The 23,815-nt window shown below is 35.5% G+C and overlaps 1 protein-coding gene across 4 annotated transcripts in view; it reads right to left on the minus strand.

Annotated features, from left to right (window-relative positions):
• The window catches only part of LOC117334782 (death-associated protein kinase 1-like), a 138,300-nt gene that overhangs the window by 73,150 nt on the left and 41,335 nt on the right, over positions 1–23,815 (minus strand). For all 4 annotated transcript variants that reach the window (XR_004534232.1, XR_004534231.1, XM_033894582.1 and 1 more), the window contains exon 2: positions 12,749–12,967. Coding sequence is in view for 2 of the 4 variants with exons in the window: in XM_033894582.1 (XP_033750473.1) it covers positions 12,749–12,967 (219 nt within the window). In the remaining 2 variants the exon portion in view is untranslated. The remainder of the gene's footprint in view (positions 1–12,748; positions 12,968–23,815) is intronic.

The following is a 23,815-nucleotide window of genomic DNA, read 5'->3' on the forward strand; positions in this document are numbered from 1 at the left end:
ACCCTGATAATTCACCCAAGGTATCCCATATTTGATCTCTACATGAAGTCGATTTAAAGTGATGATATTAATTTGGGACAAAACAAGATAGATTTTTGTAAATCTATATCGCCTCATGAGTGTAGTAATGCTGTTTCTGCACATTTTTCAGAAAAGGGGTTTAATCTGCCAACGGATCAGTGATATCAGTAACATTCAAGGTGAGGCTAAATATTGTTGATTTTTTTAGGTATAGTCAAATGTCTGTGACATCATAATTATAATCAATGAGTAAGGGGCATTGATGTCATCAACAATATATCACTTTTAAAACTTCAATTACAAACTACACATACTTATATGCCCTGGTTTATGAGAGCAGCATAGCGAAAACAAAGATGTACAATAACTATAATGTGGTTTTCGAGTTACATATAATTTCTAAGGACTAGTCTTCATGTTTAATTTCAAATAAAGATTCTTTGTCACACTATAGACACAGCAAAATTTGTTGACAAAACTACTAATGACAAAATGGTCTTGCTTTGCCATACTAAATGTTACAGGTGAGTTGTGTGTTTTGTTGAGGCTGACTTGGTGTAGTATATGGATCAGTCTATCAGACAGTCTACATTCCATCTTGACTGATATACCAGGGAATTCATTCCCAGCATTTTTCCAGGACTGTATGACTGACATCCAGGATGATAGTACATTGACATCATCACAGGAGGTATACATAGATATCTTTACATTGACAACATTACAGGAGGTATACATAGATATCTTTACATTGACAACATTACAGGAGGTATACATAGATATCTTTACATTGACAACATCACAGGAGGTATACATAGATATCTTTACATTGACAACATCACAGGAGGTATACATAGATATCTTTACATTGACAACATCACAGGAGGTATACATAGATATCTTTTCATTGACAACATTACAGGAGGTATACATAGATATATTTACATTGACAACATTACAGGAGGTATATACATATATATCTTTTCATTGACAACATCACAGGAGGTATACATAGATATCTTTACATTGACAACATTACAGGAGGTATACATAGATATATTTACATTGACAACATTATAGGAGGTATACATAGATATCTTTACATTGACAACATTACAGGAGGTATACATAGATATCTTTTCATTGACAACATTACAGGAGGTATACATAGATATCTTTACATTGACAACATTATAGGAGGTATACATAGATATCTTTACATTAACAACATTATAGAAGCATACAACGTCATCTCTTCATCATTTCGATACACATGGAATGGCCATCACCATTGCCAATCATGACTTAAAGACAATTTCTCTTGTGTACAAGCCTTTCCCCTTTTAAATTTATATTTGATTCTTTAAAACCACTTAACTGCAATTATAAGTTGTTGGTTCTTTTAGGGTGTTAAAATGCTTTGAAATTATTCCAACTGAAGTAGATGCAAAGTATTAACACAAGTACCATGTAGCCTAAAGGAGATAAGGTGCTGGTTTTATAATCAAAACTTTTAGGAGTATATTTCTTTTGTAAACAACTCTTTACTATTGTTAATGACTTTTTCTCACTGGTTTGGGAAAGGGTCTTTTTATCTTTAAATTTGGTGAATTGGGAAAGATTTGTTCTGGAGTAAACAGCAAATTTTGGGAATTTGGCTTAAACATTAAATGATTTCAATTGGGAATGGGGCCCATTAACGGCCCCAAACAGCCCCCAGAAAAAGTCATGAATGGGGAAACAATTTCAAGTTACAAAAAAGGCACATAGGGGCTGAATTGCTTACCTGGATATTACAGTAATTATATCAAAACATTCTAATTCATATTTGTTTGATAATTTTACCATTTGATTTACTGGTTCCTAAGACAATTTTTAGATAAAATCTTCTTCCCTAGAGATACAGCTAAGAGCATGAAACTGACTAACACTATCCCTGTGTGAAGGAGACTCCCACTACAAACCTGGTACTGATCGAGAAATCTGGCACCTGTACAGGTACTAACTACTGACCAAGTACTTGTTAGGTGTTGAGTACCTCCTATTAGGGGTCAGATGGGCCCTAAATCATGTCCCGTAATTACTGGTAATGACCAGGCAGCAGCCATCCCATGGCTTGTAACCCTTTCCATGTGCCCACCAGTGGTAGGTAATGACAGCATAAAATCCATAGTAATTATAGCAAATACATATTTTGGTAATAACCGCACATCTTACTTGTAGGAGCTTCAGCCTCATTGAAACAACAAGGACCTAGCCAAAAGACGGTGATGTAAAGTTCATCTGACTTTAATCTTAAATGCATTTTGAAACTTTGAATTAACAAAAGACACAATATGCAACTTTTGTGGGTTTTTTTTATGAAAGAAATTGTAACAACTATTTCAGCAAATAACTGGTCTGATTAAAAGAAACTCCATCTTCTAGAACATTGATATAAAATTTGTAAAAGTGTGAAAACAAAATCACAATATTAGCTCCATACCAGGTAGTTACATGTAAACTAAATATAAATAGTTCCCAGAGTTGCTGGCCTGATGTACTTTGACCACTATATAGTTCCCAGAGTTGGCCTGATGTACTTTGACCACTATATAGTTCCCAGAGTTGGCCTGATGTACTTTGACCACTATATAGTTCCCAGAGTTGGCCTGATGTACTTTGACCACTATATAGTTCCCAGAGTTGGCCTGATGTACTTGACCACTATATAGTTCCCAGAGTTGGCCTGATGTACTTTGACCACTATATAGTTCCCAGAGTTGGCCTGATGTACTTTGACCACTATATAGTTCCCAGAGTTGGCCTGATGTACTTGACCACTATATAGTTCCCAGAGTTGGCCTGATGTACTTTGACCACTACAGTGGACCCTCGATAATCCGAACACCTTCGCTCCCAGTCCAAACCGTCCGGATTACGAGTTTTCCGGACTGCCGAATTTCGTGTACCAGGTCAAAAAAATTGTCGTGTAAGAGTTATCTCCCTTGATTATATACAATCCGGGACGTTCCATAAACACGTCTAATTGTCAGACTTTTTAACAATAAATATACTTATGTTTCTGATATGATTCTTTTTGTTTTGTTTTGTAGAAAGTAAAAAATAAACTGTTTTTAAAAGAACATGTAAAGTGAAAGTTGTTTTATTTATAGCGGGCATATGTGACCTACAAACAACACACGTGTCACGTCCCGGAGGTTCACAAACAAGTAGAAATTACAAACGTTAAATACCTTAAATAAAATACCCCGATTTTACAACTTACCGTCAGTCTATGTTTTTTTATGATTTTTACGTACCAGAAACCCCAAGCTATCTATTTAAAAGTACGCGACACCAGCGAGAACTACCCAAGATGTCCGATAATTATTCAACCCGTATTCACTTAACAATGTGACGCTTAGTTAAGTATCAGAAGACTACTGACCAATTTGTGTATAATCAACCCAGTTCTTGTGATCACTGCTTAATACGTAAATGTGTATGTAATTAATAACATGCAACTTTCAACGAGTCGTCGTTTCACGTAACGTTAACGGTGTTACAAGCCGATATCCGTGTTTACCCAATACAAGTGTTAATGATGTTAATTACCGATCATCAATTGAACTGAATATTTGTGCATAAATTCTGTAACAATTAGGTCGTAGAGAAAAAGCAATGTACCGTTTTAAAATTAAAAGCTACACATTGTAACACAGGTAAACACCCAGGGCTATGACCTGGCAGCGGTCGCTATGACTACGCACAGTGTCAAGCGATATTCTGTACAGCTGTCGACACGGGTGACTTGCCCGACATTTTTTTCTCCTCGTGGTGAAAAAATCGTCCGGATTATTGAGGGAAATTTACTAATGAAAAGTACGTTCCGTTCCAAAAATGGGCTTCCGGAATCGGAATCCGAATTTCCGGACTGGTGAGTACAAATAACGTTACGGAAATCCGTTCCCGTGCATTTCCGTCCGGACTGTGAGTTTTCCGGACTATCGGCGTCCGGATTATCGCGGGTCCACTGTATATAGTTCCCAGAGTTGGCCTGATGTACTTTGACCACTATATAGTTCCCGGAGTTGGCCTGATGTACTTTGACCAATATATAGTTCCCAGAGTTGGCCTGATGAACTTTGACCACTATCTTCCTAAGAGTACTGGTATGTTCACCACCCATTCAGTATACACTAATATATATCATGATTCTCCAGAGGAGCTGCCAGGTGTGTCAGCCAGGAGTCTGTTCTGTCAGTCAGTGTAGATATTGATTGTTCTCCAGAGACCACACCATTGATACAGTACATTATTTACTACTACAATTCTGTAATATTGGAGTATCTTATGTGTGAAACATGTATATCCTGATCCCACTTTAACAGAAATGGAGCTAAATACAAGAAAATTGAAGCAACATTAAAATTTAAAAAAAGATAAAATTTCATAAAAAGATTTGTTTTTATTTCTAATTTGTTTGTTTTCTGCCCATTGAAAAGCAAGGGTCGTTTAGAGGTCAAGGACACAGCCACTATTGACAACGCAGAATGATCTACAACCTTGGAGAAACACAAACAGAGTAGTGAAAATGAATGAGCGACAAACTCTTCAGAACTTCTTAACAAGATGGGAGGAAACAGCACTATATGTCTCTGTACACTTCATAGTGGGAACACAGAAGCAAAAATGAAGCCTTGTTTTAAGAACAGAACATTTTTTTGGGAAACAACTTCAAATCAAACAGATATTTATCCAGATATACCTCAGATGACCTTTACAACCCACATCTTCGATAGGAACTATATTTTTTTTGGATAGTCTTGGAGTACCAAATATACTGGTAGTAATATGACCTCCCATCAGTGTACTTACTAAGGGGGTGTGTACATTGAATAAGATCTTTTGAACACTTCACCATCTTCAGCTACTTCCAGATGTCATGTTTCTACTTTCTTTGAGCTCAGACAGTATTCATATATCAATGGAGAGAAAGTCTTCACAGAGAAGGACGGAAGTCATATGACCTCTGTCTACATTATGTTATATTGTTACAAATTTGACCTTGACGCAATGTCCAGGATCTTCCATCAAAATGAGAAAGAAAGTATAGGAACTCTATCCGACTCAACAAAACTTGATTCTCTGTGGCATCGATTCAATCAAACATTAATCTACTTTTCACTCAAGAAATGGAAGCAGAATTTAGATTGTCCAAATCCTTCCATTCCAACACTGTAAAGGAGTTAGATATACACAGATATGCAGTCAGTTATGTGTAGAGACATTCTTATGCAATGATTCCTTGCTGACACCATTCCCAAGTGTAACCAGTTTTACATCTGGACCAGGAATCATGTACAGCTGCCTCCTAATGACATACTGGACCTCTTACAATTCAGTCACAGGACAAAAACTACAGTAGGACTCAAGTAAATCTTGTGTTGTTTGTATGTATGGGCCCTCATTATCAGAATACCAGAGGCAGTGACAGCCAACTTATTTGTGTAGGGAACCTTCACCTGTCAACCCCCTATAGAGATGAGTGGTAGGCTGCTTCCTGGAATATTCATACCCATATTTTACAGTAGATACCCAGGAGCTATGGGAACACCAAAATCTTACAATTTTTACACAATTATCTACAGATTTGTTAAGCCACCATTTTACAGACTCTATCAAATCTGTTAAATCTATTGTTTATAGATAAAGGGAGAATATGCTTGGTAGGATTGAGGAGACTTAATAGAGAGTATAACAGTCTACAAAGGGAGACAACTGGTTGGGTGGACTTGGGCTTAAGAGGAATAGTTTGTAGATGAAGAGAGACAATTGGTTGGGTGGACTGGGGTTGTCTAGAACTAGATTAACACCACCTATGTATTTATAATAAAAGTTTATCATGATTTAAAGACCTCTACCATAACACAATTTTGTCTCCATATTCATAGAGGAAATAGAGTTAGTAGGTGTTAGGAATACCAGACAGTCCAGGAGAGGCTGGCATTATTGTAGCTCCTACAGACAGAAAACATATTGATCACAGATCTCCAGGGCGACAGCGCCATACAGTAAATACAATGGAAAAGGTGGGCAACTTTTAAAGGTTAAGGTCATATATTGATCACAGATCTCCAGGGCGACAGTGTCATACAGTAAATACAATGGAAAAGGTGGGCAACTTTTAAAGGTTAAGGTCATATAGATCACAGATCTCCAGGGCGACAGCGCCATACAGTAAATACAATGGAAAAGGTGGGCAACTTTTAAAGGTTAAGGTCATATAGATCACAGATCTCCAGGGCGACAGTGTCATACAGTAAATACAATGGAAAAGGTGGGCAACTTTTAAAGGTTAAGGTCATATAGATCACAGATCTGCAGGGCGACAGTGTCATACGTACAGTAAATACAGTGGAAAAGGTGGGCAACTTGGCAACTTTTAAAGGTTAAGGTCATATAGATCACAGATCTCAAGGGCGACAGTGTCATACAGTAAATACAGTGGAAAAGGTGGGCAACTTTTAAAGGTTAAGGCCATATAGATCACAGATCTCCAGGGCGACAGCGCCATACAGTAAATACAATGGAAAAGGTGGGCAACTTTTAAAGGTTAAGGCCATATAGATCACAGATCTCCAGGGCGACAGTGTCATACAGTAAATACAATGGAAAAGGTGGGCAACTTGGCAACTTTTAAAGGTTAAGGTCAGAGAAACCTGTTAAAGTCATGTTGTTTTTTATTGATATGATGGCTGATGTCATTCGGTAATAAAAGTTTAAGACATGTAACACAATAGTATTGAAGTCTACCTGTAATGTCCTTCGAATTCTCAAACTTTATATTGGATTTTCACCAAAATCAACATTTAAACAAAGTAAATTCAAATTAAGTTGTTTTTTCTGGCAAATGTCCATAATTTCCACATTGTCTCCAACACTATCAATTAGATTAGATGTTCAGAAATTGTTATATTTCAATAGAAAGCCATTCTGAAGACTGATTCTTGTTTAACAGTATCTACCATACTAACCATTTAATGTCGAGAAATTCTGGATTCTTCATTGTTTTCAGAAAAATTATCTGAATAATGAAACTTTGTTTATGTCAACTTTATAAGTCATTAAGACTGAAAATCATTTCCCATTGACAGAAGCAGTCTTACTTTGCAAAGTTCTTGAAAATTTGTAATGGTACACGTTCATGTATTACACTTGAATCTCTGTGAGAAAAATAATGTGACTAGATTAAGTGGAACTCCTAGTATGTTTGAACCGCATAATAATCTTCTATTGAATTATTTCTCAGATACCAACCCTGCAGCATACCATCGAAAGATAATTTTCTCATCATCAATTTGACCCTTAATCACCATTTAACTTTTTCACACTGGGACAACTGCACACAAATCACAATATCTAAGATATTTGTTTAGCATCCTGCAGACTAACATATCAAAGATGGATACTCTGTTTATCAGTAAATTCAACAAGACAGATTTTAAATCCTGGTTCCCAAACTTCCGTACAATTCATCACAGGTTTATGACCATTCAGAAACAAATTTCATGAATGAAATAGAGATCTCGTTTAAATCTTTAAAATATTAGGTTTTATAAATTTTGATAAAACTTGGACATGTTGTAGTGATCCATTAGCGACCACATGCTGCTTCGTCCTCCTATTTAATCAAACTTAACAAAAACACATTCCATGATATCAGACCAAGTATAAAGGAAATAGATAACAGCGATTCATTTTTCGACCTGAGATCCAGTGACTCAGACATGTTTTAACTACAGTATACTATCTATAATCAGGAAAACAGAACTTAGAAAACACACAGATATCCTTTATAAACAGAAAAATGAAAGCTTGTGAGTCACCCAAATTCAAATTTACCTCTAGGCCCTACAGTTTACCATTACTTCATTGGGGTCTAAAATTGGTTTTGCACATTGCTAATGATAAGCATACTATCTGTGTGTAGATAAAATGTTCTATCTTGAAACTGATTCACCCAAATCTTGTTAATCTCATAATTATCTTGGAAAGTCTTAGATTTCTTCTGTAAATTGAAATTGCATGTCGGTAAAGTATACTGTGTAGAATCTATGATGACTGAAGGAAATGATTAGCTAAACTAAGTGACTTATCTCTCCTGTATTAACTCTACTCTCATGTAAAAGTCATAAAACCTCACTGCAGAGTGCAGCTGGTCGACAGGAACTGATGCAGAGAGAGAAAAAAATATATTGTATATGTTTTAATTGTAATAGCAGGAGGAAATAGAATATCAATCATATCCCGTCAGAGCGTTTCTAGTCATCCGCAACTCTTATCTCTACCTAGAACTGCTCAACCACATCATTAGACCCGATCTAGTTCCATATATACTGTACTTGTAACTAAAACTATTAACTTATAATGGAAAGTCATACATCCTAATAGTGATTTCAAGTATATAAATACTCCAAATATCATATTTTGAATTAGATACATTTTCTGCACCAGGAAATCATTCTTAATATTTCAAAGGCCATGGAGAACTTTAAGTGTGGACACCCAGTCAGTACAGTAGTAACATATGTCTGATGAGGAAATGAATTGGACCAAAACAGCCCAGAAAACTATAAACCCTCATGTATGCATTTGAAAAAAAAGTCAAGACAAGCATGTTTTAAAGATAGCCAAATAATAAATCACTAAAAAAAACCTCCTAAATACAACAATTTATAATCTTCCTTGGCAGAACCTCCACAGAGCCTGACTATATTTTCGCCACAACAATCAGGACCTAGTTATAAATACAGTCAAACCTCGATGATTCGAACTTCGATGATTCGAATTTCTCGCTGTATCGAACTTTTTGCTTGGTCCCGAATTTCCTTACTATATAACGCTACTAACGAACCTATGCATGATTCGAATTTTTATAAATCGAAGTTTTCGATATATCGAACTTTTTTCATGGCCCGTTAGCTATGATGTCATAGGTAACTGACATCTCATGATTCGAACAAAAGTTTACCTGTACTGACCACTGGACAGGTGTTGGTCGTGACCCCCGCGGCAAGATTTAACACTTCTCCCCTAGATGCCCTGACTGACAATAGGGATAACGATAGCGTGTGTTGTCACTCCCGATCATGGGGTTAATTAATAATCAGACCAAATTGATAGATAAAATGTGTATTTAGAAGCCATGACATTTAATCCCTCCGGTAAAACATTTCGGTAGTCGTCTCTGATAATCTTTGCCGCCATTGAAATCAGCGGTCGGTGAGTAAATTTTACGGAACTATAAAACAAGCGGACCAATTTTAATCACAAACAATTAGCGATGTCTTCACTCATAAGTGTCACATTGCAAACTTATACATAAATATCCAAGTAAATCGATTATTTGTCATTCAATCATGCATTCTCCAACCGATCGGCATTCCGTATTTTATATGCACATAACGTAACCGCGCGTGTCTTTAGCAGAAAAGCCTAACGACTTACGTAAGTGTGCATTGTACTTCTTTTGCTTTATCTGTTAAACCAGGGACGTATAATAAGACGCGATATAAGTGTTTTGTAACTGATACATAGTTTGTTTAATTAATAAAATGCTTAGGTATAATTAATGAAAAGTATTTTTATTTTGTTGTGTTTGAGGTATAAATTAACTTTTGAGCCTGACAGGCGACGATCATCACGAAGACACAGAGGACATGTAACGTACGTTAACATATATGGTCATTATAAAGAAAACATCGATCTATTGTCAACCATGAATAATTCGAAGTCCTGCTGTTTCGAAGTTTTTCTGTTAGTCCCTTGAACTTCGAAACATCGAAGTTTGACTGTACTTCCATACAGCTAGCAGTAGCTGCAAACTCCTGGTTTTATCCATTATCACGGTATTAGGATGGCATTTGACACCTGGTTTTATCCATTATCCAGGAAGGATGGCATTTGACTCCTGGTTTTATCCATTATCACGGTATTAGGATGGCATTTGACTCCTGGTTTTATCCATTATCACGGTATTAGGATGGTATTTGACTCCTGGTTTTATCCATTATCACGGAATTAGGATGGCATTTGACTCCAGGTTTTATCCATTATCCAGGAAGGATGGCATTTGACTCCTGGTTTTATCCATTATCCATGAAGGATGGCATTTGACTCCTGGTTTTATCTATTATCCAGGAAGGATGGCATTTGACTCCAGGTTTTATCCATTATCCAGGAAAGATGGCATTTGACTCCTGGTTTTATCCATTATCCCGGAATTAGGATGGCATTTGACTCCTGGTTTTATCCATTATCCCGGAATTAGGATGGCATTTGACACCTGGTTTTATCCATTAACCATGAAGGATGGCATTTGACTCCTGGTTTTATCCATTATCCCGGAATTAGGATGGCATTTGACTCCAGGTTTTATCCATTATCCAGGAAGGATGGCATTTGACTCCTGGTTTTATCCATTATCCATGAAGGATGGCATTTGACTCCTGGTTTTATCCATTATCCAGGAAAGATGGCATTTGACTCCTGGTTTTATCCATTAACCAGGAAGGATGGCATTTGAATCCTGGTTTTATCCATTATCCAGGAAAGATGGCATTTGACTCCTGGTTTTATCCATTAACCAGGAAGGATGGCATTTGAATCCTGGTTTTATCCATTATCCAGGAAAGATGGCATTTGACTCCTGGTTTTATCCATTATCCAGGAAGGATGGCATTTGACTCCTGGTTTTATCCATTAACCATGAAGGATGGCATTTGACTCCTGGTTTTATCCATTAACCATGAAGGATGGCATTTGACTCCTGGTTTTATCCATTAACCATGAAGGATGGCATTTGACTCCTGGTTTTATCTATTATCCAGGAAGGATGGCATTTGACTCCTGGTTTTATCCATTAACCATGAAGGATGGCATTTGAATCCTGGTTTTATCTATTATCCAGGAAGGATGGCATTTGACTCCTGGTTTTATCCATTAACCATGAAGGATGGCATTTGAATCCTGGTTTTATCCATTATCCAGGAAAGATGGCATTTGACTCCTGGTTTTATCCATTATCCAGGAAGGATGGCATTTGACTCCTGGTTTTATCCATTATCCAGGAAAGATGGCATTTGACTCCTGTTTTTATTCATTATCACAGAATTGGGATGGCATTTGAATCCTGTTTTTATCCATTATCCATGAAGGATGGCATTTGACTCCTGGTTTTATCCATTATCCAGGAAGGATGGCATTTGACTCCTGGTTTTATCCATTATCCCAGAATTGGGATGGCATTTGACTCCTGTTTTTATCCATTATCCCAGAATTAGGATGGCATTTGAATCCTGGTTTCATCCATTATCTAGGAAGGATGACATTTAACTCCTGGTTTATCCATTATCCAGGAAAGGGAGCATTTGAATCCTCAGGTTTTATCCATTATACAGCACAGATGGCATTTATATATTTCTCCAGGCAAAATATTTCCACACTATAGCAATGGAGGTAAATTCTATACACTGGTAAATGCTTATTGTGTTCATATCTATAACAATATACTTTTGTTAAATCAAACTTCTGGGATATTATTGAACAATCACCCCAATGGTATCAGGTTACATTTATTACATCACCAAGATTTTGGACATTTACTTCAGTTGTGAAAGATTACCTGTACAGTAATATGGGGACATTTATTGTAGCTTCAAAAAGTGCTAAACTCAATTTACAGGATACTTACTACATCATCATAATAATGTCTTCCTTTCTCAGCAGAGATTTCAGGCCATTTACTATTTCATTACAAGTCTTTATGTCTCTGAGGTTTGAGGACATTTACTACATCATTGTCTTTATGTCTCTGAGGTTTGAGGACATTTACTACATCATTACAAGTCTTTATGTCTGAGGTTTTAGGACTTTTACTAAGTTTGAGGATATTTACTACATCATTATAAGTCATTGTGTCTCAGAGATTTGAGTACATTTACTACATTACTAAAGTCTTGATGTCGCTGAGATTTGAGGACATTTACTACATTACTGAAGTCTTGATGTCGCTGAGATTTGAGAACATTTACTACATTATTACAAAGTCTTAATGTCTCTGAGGTTTGAGGACATGTATTACATCATCATTTAGTTTTTATGTCTCAAGATTTGAAGACTACTACATCACTACCAGGCCATATTGAAATTCGAAGATATTTACCACATCAGGCAACCTGTCCGATTGTAATTACACTAATTAAGTTCCCTCACATTAAGGGGGATCTTGACCGGAACCTGTCCCTCCCTGGATGGGGAATGTGATAAATGCCAGGTATGTAGGTAGGGCAGCTTGTGCCCTGATATTGTCTGTTGTCAGTGAGGACTACTATGATTACCTATTCACCTATAAAGACCACTTGGTATGGAAATGGATTACCACTAACACTGGTGTAGAAAGGCAAGAATGTGTGTTATGCCAACCTTCAGCATATATTAGCCACATGCTAGCTCAAATGGACATTTTTTTCTTGATGACTTTCTTATTTTTCAACAGCCACTAAAACATCAATCTGTCATTTCTTTTTTTTCTTCTTATATTTTTAATATTTATGATACAAGATGTTTTTAGCAAGGTCTAAGGGGTGTCCATGGTTCAAGCTCCTTGTCAACAACCAATAGATTGGTAGCTAGGTGCCTAGGAAAACAAGGTAAGCCAGAAAGTCTAACAGTGCATACTTACAGCTCAAGGACAAGGATAACCTCTGTCCGAGTTTCATACACTTCTAGGAGGTGGATAATGTTGGGATGGTCAATCATGCTGAGAATGTTGACCTCACGCTGAATGTCCTCCATTTTAGCTCCCCTCCTCCCTCCGCCCCGCTTTTTCCTGATGAACTTGGCGGCATACTCAACGTCTGTCTCCTTATGTCTGGCTTTCCTTACAATTGCAAACTGACCACTGCAACATAGAGAAACAGAATATCAGACTCTATCAGAACCTTCTTAAATTTGGTTTGTTTTGGTTTGTTTGGTTTGTTTTTGTTTAACGTCCTATTAACAGCCAGGGTCATTTAAGGACATGCCAGGTTTGGAGGTGGAGGAAAGCCGGAGTACCCGGAGAAAAACCACCGGCCTAGGGTCAGTACCTGGCAACTGCCCCAGGTAGGTTTCGAACTCGCAACCCAGAGGTGGAGGGCTAGTGATAAAGTGTCGGGACACCTTAACCACTCGGTCACCGCGGCCCCGGTAGTAATTACCTAGAGGTGGAGGGCTAGTGATAAAGTGTCGGGACACCTTAACCACTCGGCCACCGCGGCCCCTCCTTCTTAAATGACCTTACAGACTTCTCTATAGGTTTAATAGTAAAGGGGTATAACCAGAGTTTCCTCTGGCCCTGACACCAGACTACAGACATTTGGACAGATAGATGTCTGGTGTCAGGGCCAGAAGAAACTGGGATAATACAAGGGGCTGAAAACATAGCAGTTCTATAACTGATCTTGATCTGAAATGATTTGCCATTAAGCATTTGAGTCTGACCAGAGCCGTGTTTGAACAAACAACACTTCATGCCCTACTTTGTTCAAATCAAAAGCAATCAACATATATATAGTGGTGATTTAAAAGACAATGTTTGACAACATTTTTTTCCTGGGTTGAAGAACAGTTAATGTTTTCCTAATTGTAGTGATGGGACATCGGTTGAAAATCTGTTTCGATTATCGGATCACATCGGATAGGACAACCGATGTAGTCAACCGATTAATAATCGGTTAAATCACAAGTGTTTTGTTTCAGTTATTAATCATCATTTTGTTATGTAATGTGTATCAATAATTATCTTTTGTAAGTGTAATTATTCCTATTTCTTAGTTGATGGTGCACATGAATGTATGATTGAATGATTAAGACAGTTACAACAACTGTTCTTTTGGTCAACAGCTATGACTTAAAAAATAGATATTAATGATCCAAGAAGAATGAAGTCCAGTAAAAGTATCTGGATTTCACAGATTTGTTTATAAAACATGAAATTGTCCATGATTATATACTTTTGTTAATAAAGTGACATTTTCATTTTCTACATGGTCTTTGTAACTTTTGTTCGTTGAATTCTAGATGCAAAAGTAGTAGAATACAATATGAGCAGGTACACATATAAAATCAAGAATAACAAAAGAGCAATGATGCGATGCCATAGAGCTTATATCCCATTGAATATGCATTGATGGATATTGCCATTATTTGCATTGGATATTTACATTGTAATTGTACCAGACTACCAGTGTTGTTTTTTTTTGTTTTTTTTTTATTAATCATGCATGAAAATGCAATTATTAGCGCTTTTAATTTGTCTACCAATGGCCAAATAGTTGGGACTTCCAAAACTGACAAAGAAAGTTTCAGAAACCTATTTATGAGAAAAAATATTATAACTAGCAAAGTTTTATTCAACAGATTAAGTAACAACTAATTAACAAATCCACTTTCTTTGATTTAACAAAAATATAAATTGGAAGTTAATTTCAAATATTGTGGTAAACCATAAATTTATCTATTAATATTACAGTATGCAATTACAAAATATAAATAAAAATGTGCTTCTTTGTAGAATGTAGATTGTGTATTGCCTATTGCGAGATTATATAAGTATGCAGGGATTGAGCAATGTGGCTGGACTGTTTCCCTTATACCTAGCAGAAACATACCTCATTACTCAGCTAATATATATAAAATGTGCTAAAACTTATCGTTAAGAAACCAAATGTTTCCTCCAGGGCTACTTATTATCGAAAATAATAAACAGATGGAGTCATTTTATAAGTCTTTCACTATCTAATACTATCAAATACCGAAATGTAGCTACTTGTATTTTTGTAACATTTCTTACAAAGGCGGCAAACAGCGACCGTCATGTCAAGGTTTTTTCTAGAAGGACCCCATTCTTTTTTTTATTTTGCGGAATGCATATATAATCCATACTTTTGACTTTGCCTTTCCAACCCCGGGTGGTCGAATTATAAGCTCTGAATCAGTATCCGTTGTAGTGGCAATTGCAACGGAGTCGTCGACGACAAGGCAGCCGTCCGCCATCTTTATTCTAAGGTTATAACATTAGAGTGACTTCCCTTGATTCGGGCGCGTTCGATGATCGATTCTTGAAAAACGGAAATCGATGGTCGAAATCGAAGGTGCATTCGATTCGTCAACCGATTATAATCGATGATCGGCGCACCACTACCTAATTGTCATTCAGTAGTGAACTTAAAACTTATATCATTACACTGTATTTCTATGTATTGTACCCAATTAAATTAAGGAGTCAGAATATTACCTTTTTTAGTATATTGTATCAAATTTTGATGCTTCTTCCACCCTCGTTATACCGCCAAAATAGCAATGGTCAAAAGGTGGCGGTATAAAGATGGTAGACTGTATAAAATTTACCCAATATATGGTAAGTATTTGAGGCATTGAGCAAACTGGACAGAGCATTAGAGAGGACTGTGAACACCAATCAAGTTTCTACCCCACATTTAATTTATATCTACCCAGGGATCGAGTCATAGGCCTGTGTGTGTGTGTGTGCCTTGAAATATACAAAACATCAATTCTGGAATGGTGTCAAAATGTACCAATCACTTATGTATACCAGTCTTCATCTCCAAGTTTGTATAAACTGCCATTTTATTTAAACAGAACTGCATACCTGGGTGGATTTTACCTGTACACTACCGTTAACCGGCCTATAGAGTGTGGCCGGTCTCTTATACACCCATCCAATATCATTATATCCTCTCAGATAAATTTTACTTTATAGTTCACCATCTATGCTCAAATCTAACACAATCTTTTCCGTTTTTCATTTCAAAAGACTCTATTGTTATGGGGAGTAATCATTAATCAAATGGGCTTGATCCATCTGTGTAATATGTTGAGATAATGGTTTCTCCCATAAAATCTTTCCCAATTCAATGAAATAGTTAATCCTGTGAATTTTACAGCAATTTCCCCAGCTATTCAGCAAAAGATTGTAGCATTACAGCTATAAAAGATGGCCTACATTTTTTTCCAGATTTACCTTGTCGTTATCAAATGTAACACCTTTATGGTATACACACTAAAGTTCAATATAATCTAAAGTTTGTTATGAAGAACCACAATAAACACAACACAAAACTTTGATGTAAAATTCAGTTAATTTACTCAGGAACCTTGGTAACAAAACTACGGATGATAAACTTTGTGGGTCACATAATTAGATAGCTTTTATCAAGTTTAGCAGTCAAGCAGGATTTTGTTTTGAATTGAAGGGCTTGTAAACTGAATGTCACTCATATATCTTCTACATACCTAAACTTTTCAGTAAAGTATATACATTCTTTCACAACCAAATCACGGACTGCCTTTTAGTGGAAATACACAAGAACTCCTCAAGTTGTCCATTTTACAGAATGTACATTTGTTATTCGGTCCTTGTAAAGGATCACCAACTATTATCAGAAAATTAATTGCATTACAAATATTTGTTTTTATATTACAAGTGATTCTTATCTCCAATGCTAATTGCTCTTGGGTTTAATTAATGATAATTTGTTTATCCTTCATAAGAGAAATGTTCTCACCTAAGGTGCGACCTGCCCCAGATATTTACTTAGGAGTTAAAATAATTACAACGATCATATCCAACAAAATCCATACTTCATTCATCTGCTACCTACATCAAATTAAATATATTGAAATTAGTAAGCTCAACACTTTAGATGTTTACCTAAGTTCAAGTAAATGTATGGGAACCCTGAGCAGCATTATACCTCCTACCAGGGTTATATTAAAATTACTGATCACTATATATATTGGTTTTTCTAGTGACTAGTTTAATCGACTGCTTCTTTTGCACTCCCGTACAAAACTGTACCAGTGAAGGGTGCATTAGAGTAATGAAAAAGCAATAAAATCCCACAGCCTCTGCTTTTGATCTCCTGCATTTGGTGTGACCTAGGTTTTTTCACCGAAACATAATACCCCTTTCTGTGTGCCAGTACGGTTTACTCCCAACCTTACATAGTTCAATGCTAGTGTTTACTTATGTCATAACCTTACATATTTCTCCTTCTTGATTGAAAACTTAGAACCATAACCATATATTAACAGATTTTATAATTGATTTAAAAGTCTAGGTTTTATATAACATGACTCAAATGATAAAACATTACACCACATTAACTAGCATTTAATATTTTTTGGTAACTTGATCAATTACGTGTGACCTATATAACCAATCTCAACGCAAAGTGTAAAGTTCCTTATACACTTGACCTCAGCAAGTCTCTTCATACTTCAACTTGTAAAAAATCTACACCATCTAGAAGTTAAACAGTGCCCTATCTGAATTAATTGGGTTTAAATCACCTACGAAACCTGACTTTACATGATATGTAGGTAAGTAATCATTTTATATAGGTTGTATGATCATGACTTGGTCTATCTTCCAAATTTTTTAAATAGTAATTTCTATCTTCTAAATAACTTCAAAGAACCGCTTATGATATAAAACTTAATGTCAAAATTACTTAAATATGTAAATTCTGAAGTGTATACATATAATTTCAAACCTTGAAATAACCATAAATTTCTATTTTCAGACAAATATTGAGGAAACGTGGTGCCCTGTCCTGGAACATTTCCATCAATGATAATTCAGACTGACCAATGATGTCAGTGTAATGGAGTATAAGGTAAAAGCTAGGGTCTTTTTATCACCACCACAACATCCAACTCTAAAAATACAAGTGAGAGAAGTCGTAACAAAAGCCACATGTACATCGCAAATAACTAAATCAAACACAGACCAAACTAACTACAACATCCATTAACACTGTAGAACACTGATTCCATTGGACATTGGAACTTACAAATGTTCCCATTTTCAAAGATTTACATTGTTACATTACACAAGGACTATGACATTCTTATACTCAGAATCAAAATATACATACCCAAAACAATTATAACATCATTAGTACAAACCACAATTAATGGCCAGTTTCCTTATACAGTTTGTGTTTTTTTGCCAGACTGGACATGGAAGAGCTGCTGAAGCTGTTGTATATAAAATTGTTCCACTCATAATTGCATTATAAAAACACATATAAATGTACCAGTGTATGAGAATGATTTAGTGTAAAATGAAAGAAGAATTATGAGGAAATCCTTAAAATGAAAGAAGAATTATGAGGAAATCCTTAAAATGAAAGAAGAATTATGAGGAAGTCCTAAGTAAAACACAACATTGATTTATAAATTAAGTGGAAGAAAATAAATAGTTATTTTATGTTGGTGGATGTGTTAGCTGTTCACAGCAAAATTGGGTACAACAGTCAAAACATTGCTGCAAAATTTATCTTCATAAAGGTCTGAAACGGGCTATCATACACACTATGGCCTATCATACACACTATGGGCTATCATACACACTATGGGCTATCATACACACTATGGGCTATCATACACACTATGGGCTAGCATACACACTATGGGCTAGCATACACACTATGTCTGAAATGGGCTATCATACACACCAGGTCTGAAATGGGCTATCATACACACTAGGTCTGAAATGGGCTATCATACACACTATGTATCAATTATTACTATAGATTATCCCAAATCGTTGACCACAATTCCCTGGACCTGGGGAAATATCTCCTGAAGGCTTCCCTTATCATAGACAGCCAGGATTGTACAAACTGGTATCACATACTGTCTGTCTGTTCACACTGTGTGTAGGATATGAGGATCAATTATACAAGGTATCATACTTGATTTGTCCCTGTTGGGTTAGCCCTATAAAATTAATTGGCTGTCAGTCTCCAGCAGATCTACCAAGACAGATCATGGCAGCAGTATTACTGATACTGAGGAGGATATTTTTTGTATTATTATATGTAGTAATTATTTATTATAGGAGAGCCTTATAGACCAATTTTGGCTGTTCTTCTTTGAGCAAAAAAAAAATCTGTTAATGAATTCAAGCTAGTCGTGTGTTTTTTGACATCTATGAATTGCATGATTTACACATCCAACTAGACGGGACCAAGCCAATATCTTTACCTATCTGCAACAGAAAATTATTCTTTGAATGAGAAAATTACTGATGGAAAACAGAAACTGCATTCCTAACAAGGTTTCAATTAAACAAAGAATTTGGCATTGATTTAATTCATTCACTAATAGAGTAAAATAATGATGTTTTCTTCACCAATTTTCCATTTACTATGCACTTTGTAGTGATGTCCTCATTCACCTACATGTATACAGCTTTACCTAATGCTATCTATAGCCTCTGTTGTTAGTGTTGTCTCAAATAATGTCACAAAACACCTGTACACAGCAAAATCTGAACACATATTAAAGTTATTTCACAAATAAATGATTGAAAGCAAACTCACACATATTTTCTTTGAAATTTTCCAATAACATAGAGAGGTGTCATTACACAGGTAAATGCCATTGTGTTTTATGCCATTGTGTTTTATGTGAGTGCAACGCCTCCCTTACATATATAAGAATGACAGAATCCATTTGGTCACTCAGTACCTACATATATCAGAGTGGAAAAGCATGACGCATTCTTTTTATTCAAGGGTAAAGGTTTCCAAATTCATCTTGAAGAATCTTGGTAGAGCTGTGTTTTAAAAGATACTGTATCTATTCTGCAATTCAGTGTGTGAAAAAGCTAACCTGTGTATGTCAATTTGTCTAAATCCTCCTCATACCATTCATACAATCTGGTTTACCAAACAATATCATATTCCTCTCTTAAAAGGCCTACGTAACCTTGACAACATTTTTTGGTGTTGATAGGATTTCTCTGTTTGTCCCTTAAGTGCTCCATAGGGGACAAATCTTGGTTGTGATGTACATTTTTGAAGCTAATTGATATCAACTGAAAACTAATAAACAAATTCCTGCACTATACTTAACCGTTATCTAATTAATTTTGACACATAGAAATCCCGGTAACTCTAGTTTGACTAACATATAAATACATGTTCACACTTGGTTCGGTTTTAACTTAAACCTGAAGGACAGCCAACTCATTGTTTCCATGCATGAGCAAATTTTCTTGCAGCAGTTGACATTTAATGTTCAGCACACTACCTACTAACATGTATTTATGCTACATGCTGTCAACAGAACTAATGGTAGAGTCATGCATTCTGATTTTTTCATTACACTGGTCTTCATGAATTACTTGGTGATAACGATATTCTTTGAACTCTTGTAATATTTTACGATTTATTAACTTGTAATGGATTTGTCAGATCATAAATTTTGTCAATCTTTTGTGGACTGTTTAGTTAACTATAATATGATAATTAGTCATGGTAATTAAGATAGTGATCTAATTAGGTAACGTGTTAAGTGACCTTGACCAATGAGAATGTGACTTCTAGATCTGTACACATAATCCTCCATGGTCATTTAAGGACAGCTAGGAGAGAGAGTTTGGTTTTGTAATGTCCTAAATTGTATCATAGTCATTTAAGGACAGTTAGGAGAGAGAGTTTGGTTTTGTAAAGTCCTAAATTGTATCATAGTCATTTAAGGACAGTTAGGTGAGAGAGTTTGGTTTTGTAAAGTCCTAAATTGTATCAGTCATTTAAGGACAGTTAGGAGAGAGAGTTTGGTTTTGTGAAGTCCTTAATTGTATCACAGTCATTTAAGGACAGTTAGGTGAGAGAGTTTGGTTTTGTAAAGTCCTAAATTGTATCATAGTCATTTAAGGACAGTTAGGTGAGAGTTTGGTTTTGTGAAGTCCTAAATTGTATCATAGTCATTTAAGGACAGTTAGGAGAGATAGTTTGGTTTTGTAAAGTCCTAAATTGTATCATAGTCATTTAAGGACAGCTAGGAGAGAGAGTTTGGTTTTGTAAAGTCCTAAATTGTATCATAGTCATTTAAGGACAGTTAGGTGAGAGAGTTTGGTTTTGTAAAGTCCTAAATTGTATCATAGTCATTTAAGGACAGCTAGGAGAGAGAGTTTGGTTTTGTAATGTCCTAAATTGTATCATAGTCATTTAAGGACAGTAAGGAGATAGAGTTTGGTTTTGTAATGTCCTAAATTGTATCATAGTCATTTAAGGACAGCTAGGAGAGAGAGTTTGGTTTTGTAATGTCCTAAATTGTATCATAGTCATTAAAGGACAGCTAGGAGAGAGAGTTTGGTTTTGTAATGTCCTAAATTGTATCATAGTCATTTAAGGACAGCTAGGAGAGAGAGTTTGGTTTTGTAAAGTCCTAAATTGTATCATAGTCATTTAAGGACAGTTAGGAGAGAGAGTTTGGTTTTGTAAAGTCCTAAATTGTATCATAGTCATTTAAGGACAGTTAGGTGAGAGAGTTTGGTTTTGTAAAGTCCTAAATTGTATCATAGACATTTAAGGACAGTTAGGAGAGATAGTTTGGTTTTGTAAAGTCCTAAATTGTATCATAGTCATTTAAGGACAGTTAGGAGAGAGAGTTTGGTTTTGTAATGTCCTAAATTGTATCATAGTCATTTAAGGACAGTTAGGAGAGAGAGTTTGGTTTTGTAATGTCCTAAATTGTATCATAGACATTTAAGGACAGTTAGGTGAGAGAGTTTGGTTTTGTAAAGTCCTAAATTGTATCATAGACATTTAAGGACAGTTAGGTGAGAGAGAGTTTGGTTTTGTAAAGTCCTAAATTGTATCATAGTCATTTAAGGACAGTTAGGTGAGAGAGTTTGGTTTTGTAAAGTCCTAAATTGTATCATAGACATTTAAGGACAGTTAGGAGAGAGAGTTTGGTTTTGTAAAGTCCTAAATTGTATCATAGTCATTTAAGGACAGTTAGGTGAGAGAGTTTGGTTTTAACGACAGTCCAGAGAGCTTGTTTTTGGAACGTCCTATCATCGTCATTTAAAGACAGTCCAGATATGGTTTTGTTTTGTTTAATGGATGTCATATCATGGTCTTTTAAAGACAGTCCAGAGATATAGCAGAGGTCCAGATGGCCTTAAATTGAATGGTCTTCTAACTATTATTACTGTATTCTGTTTCAATTACATTACAAAATATGTACTGAGATGTCAGAAAGGGCCACACAAAGTATGTATCTCTAATTAAACCTGAGCTAAAATAAGTGTTACATTGATACTTACCCGGTAATTACAGCCAATAAACTCCAAATCTACAAATAACATTCTTGACATTTTTAGATATCATTATACTACAGTGAACTTAATCTGTTGTGGGGTTTATTAAATGTGTTGCACTTTCTTCGAAAAGCAATGTATAAAGTCCCAATACAATCAGCTTTACAGAACTTGAGATATGGTGGATACGTATACACACTATTTGTCTATTTACAACAAGTGGCCTTGATCTATGACCTCGGACATGAAATGCAACCCCAGGCAAGGTCTTTCTTCAAGGAAGCAGTGGAAAAAGTCTGAGTTTACGTAATTGACCAAGAGATATTGTACAGAAACCAAAAAATGGACAGAAATACAGACTATTATAGGGCATCATAAAATGAAATGAGATCAGGAGGACTGTAATAACATTTAATATAATGCCAGGTTATAGACAAGTCTCTCTAACATTAATGGCATAAAGGATCGGTTGGTTGTTGTAGCATTCCTAGTACATTAGAAGAAACTTTTCCATCTTTTTTCTCCCTTTAAAGCTTTTTCCTTCCGGACAATAAAACATTGATCTGAGAAAGATGGATCTATACCCCCAATAAGAACATCATTCCGGTCAATATTTCCAATTTAAACTGGGAGAAACAATTTGTCAGGTCTCTATAATTTAGTAATTATAATATGTAAACTGATTTTGATTATAAACCAGGGCATGGCATTTTAGCCGATCTGCTAAACATTACAAGATTAATTGTCTACCTGGAATACAGCACACAATAGGATAACACAATTTCTTACTTAGGGATCTCTTTTAGAATATTTGAATACACACAGCCTTATATAACACTGATTAGTGGTATGTATTTTTGATTGATATCTTGATAATCAGTCAATTTCATGTATGACATGCAGTATTCACTGTAATTAATTCTGTGTAATCGTCACCAGTACAATGGGGAGTACCTCATACACAGATACGATATCTGTCTACAGATCCTTACCACGATACTCTACCCTGTATACCAGTATTTAGGTTCTGTGTTTAGAAACCCAACAGGACAATGATTGGCACACTCAAAGTTAACTCAGCAAAGTAAAATCAGACTGTACCAATTTTTAAACAAAATTTCCCCAATACTTCTTAAACAGAATATGATACAGTTAGTTTTTACATATTATTTGACAATATAAGACCATATAATAATACTATAATACTTTTATGAACCAATTGCAACTGGCTAAAAATGGCTTGTCAGTATGTATATATATATATATAGCCAATAAAGTTAATGCAAGAAGTTAGATAATTACCATATCTATCAGTCATAAGCCCAGAAGCCAACATAATGAACTTTGACTACACTGAACTGCAGTAATAGATATATATGGGTGGGTTTAACCATTGGCTTATTGCTGGATAAATATGGTACAATTAATCTTTATATCAAATAATATATACAAGATGTAAAATTTATTTATGAAATGAAATAAGATAATATGAATTAATTTTTTAATACCAAATATTCACTTTCTTCTTTGAATGATGGATATATCAAGAAATTCATTAAATCAGAAAACACAATTCTGTGTGAATTTGTGGAGAATGTTAAGAGAGATCGAGGAGCCCCGATGTTA

This window comes from Pecten maximus, chromosome 9 (genome assembly GCF_902652985.1).
Source record: "Pecten maximus chromosome 9, xPecMax1.1, whole genome shotgun sequence".
Lineage (NCBI taxonomy): Eukaryota > Metazoa > Mollusca > Bivalvia > Pectinida > Pectinidae > Pecten > Pecten maximus.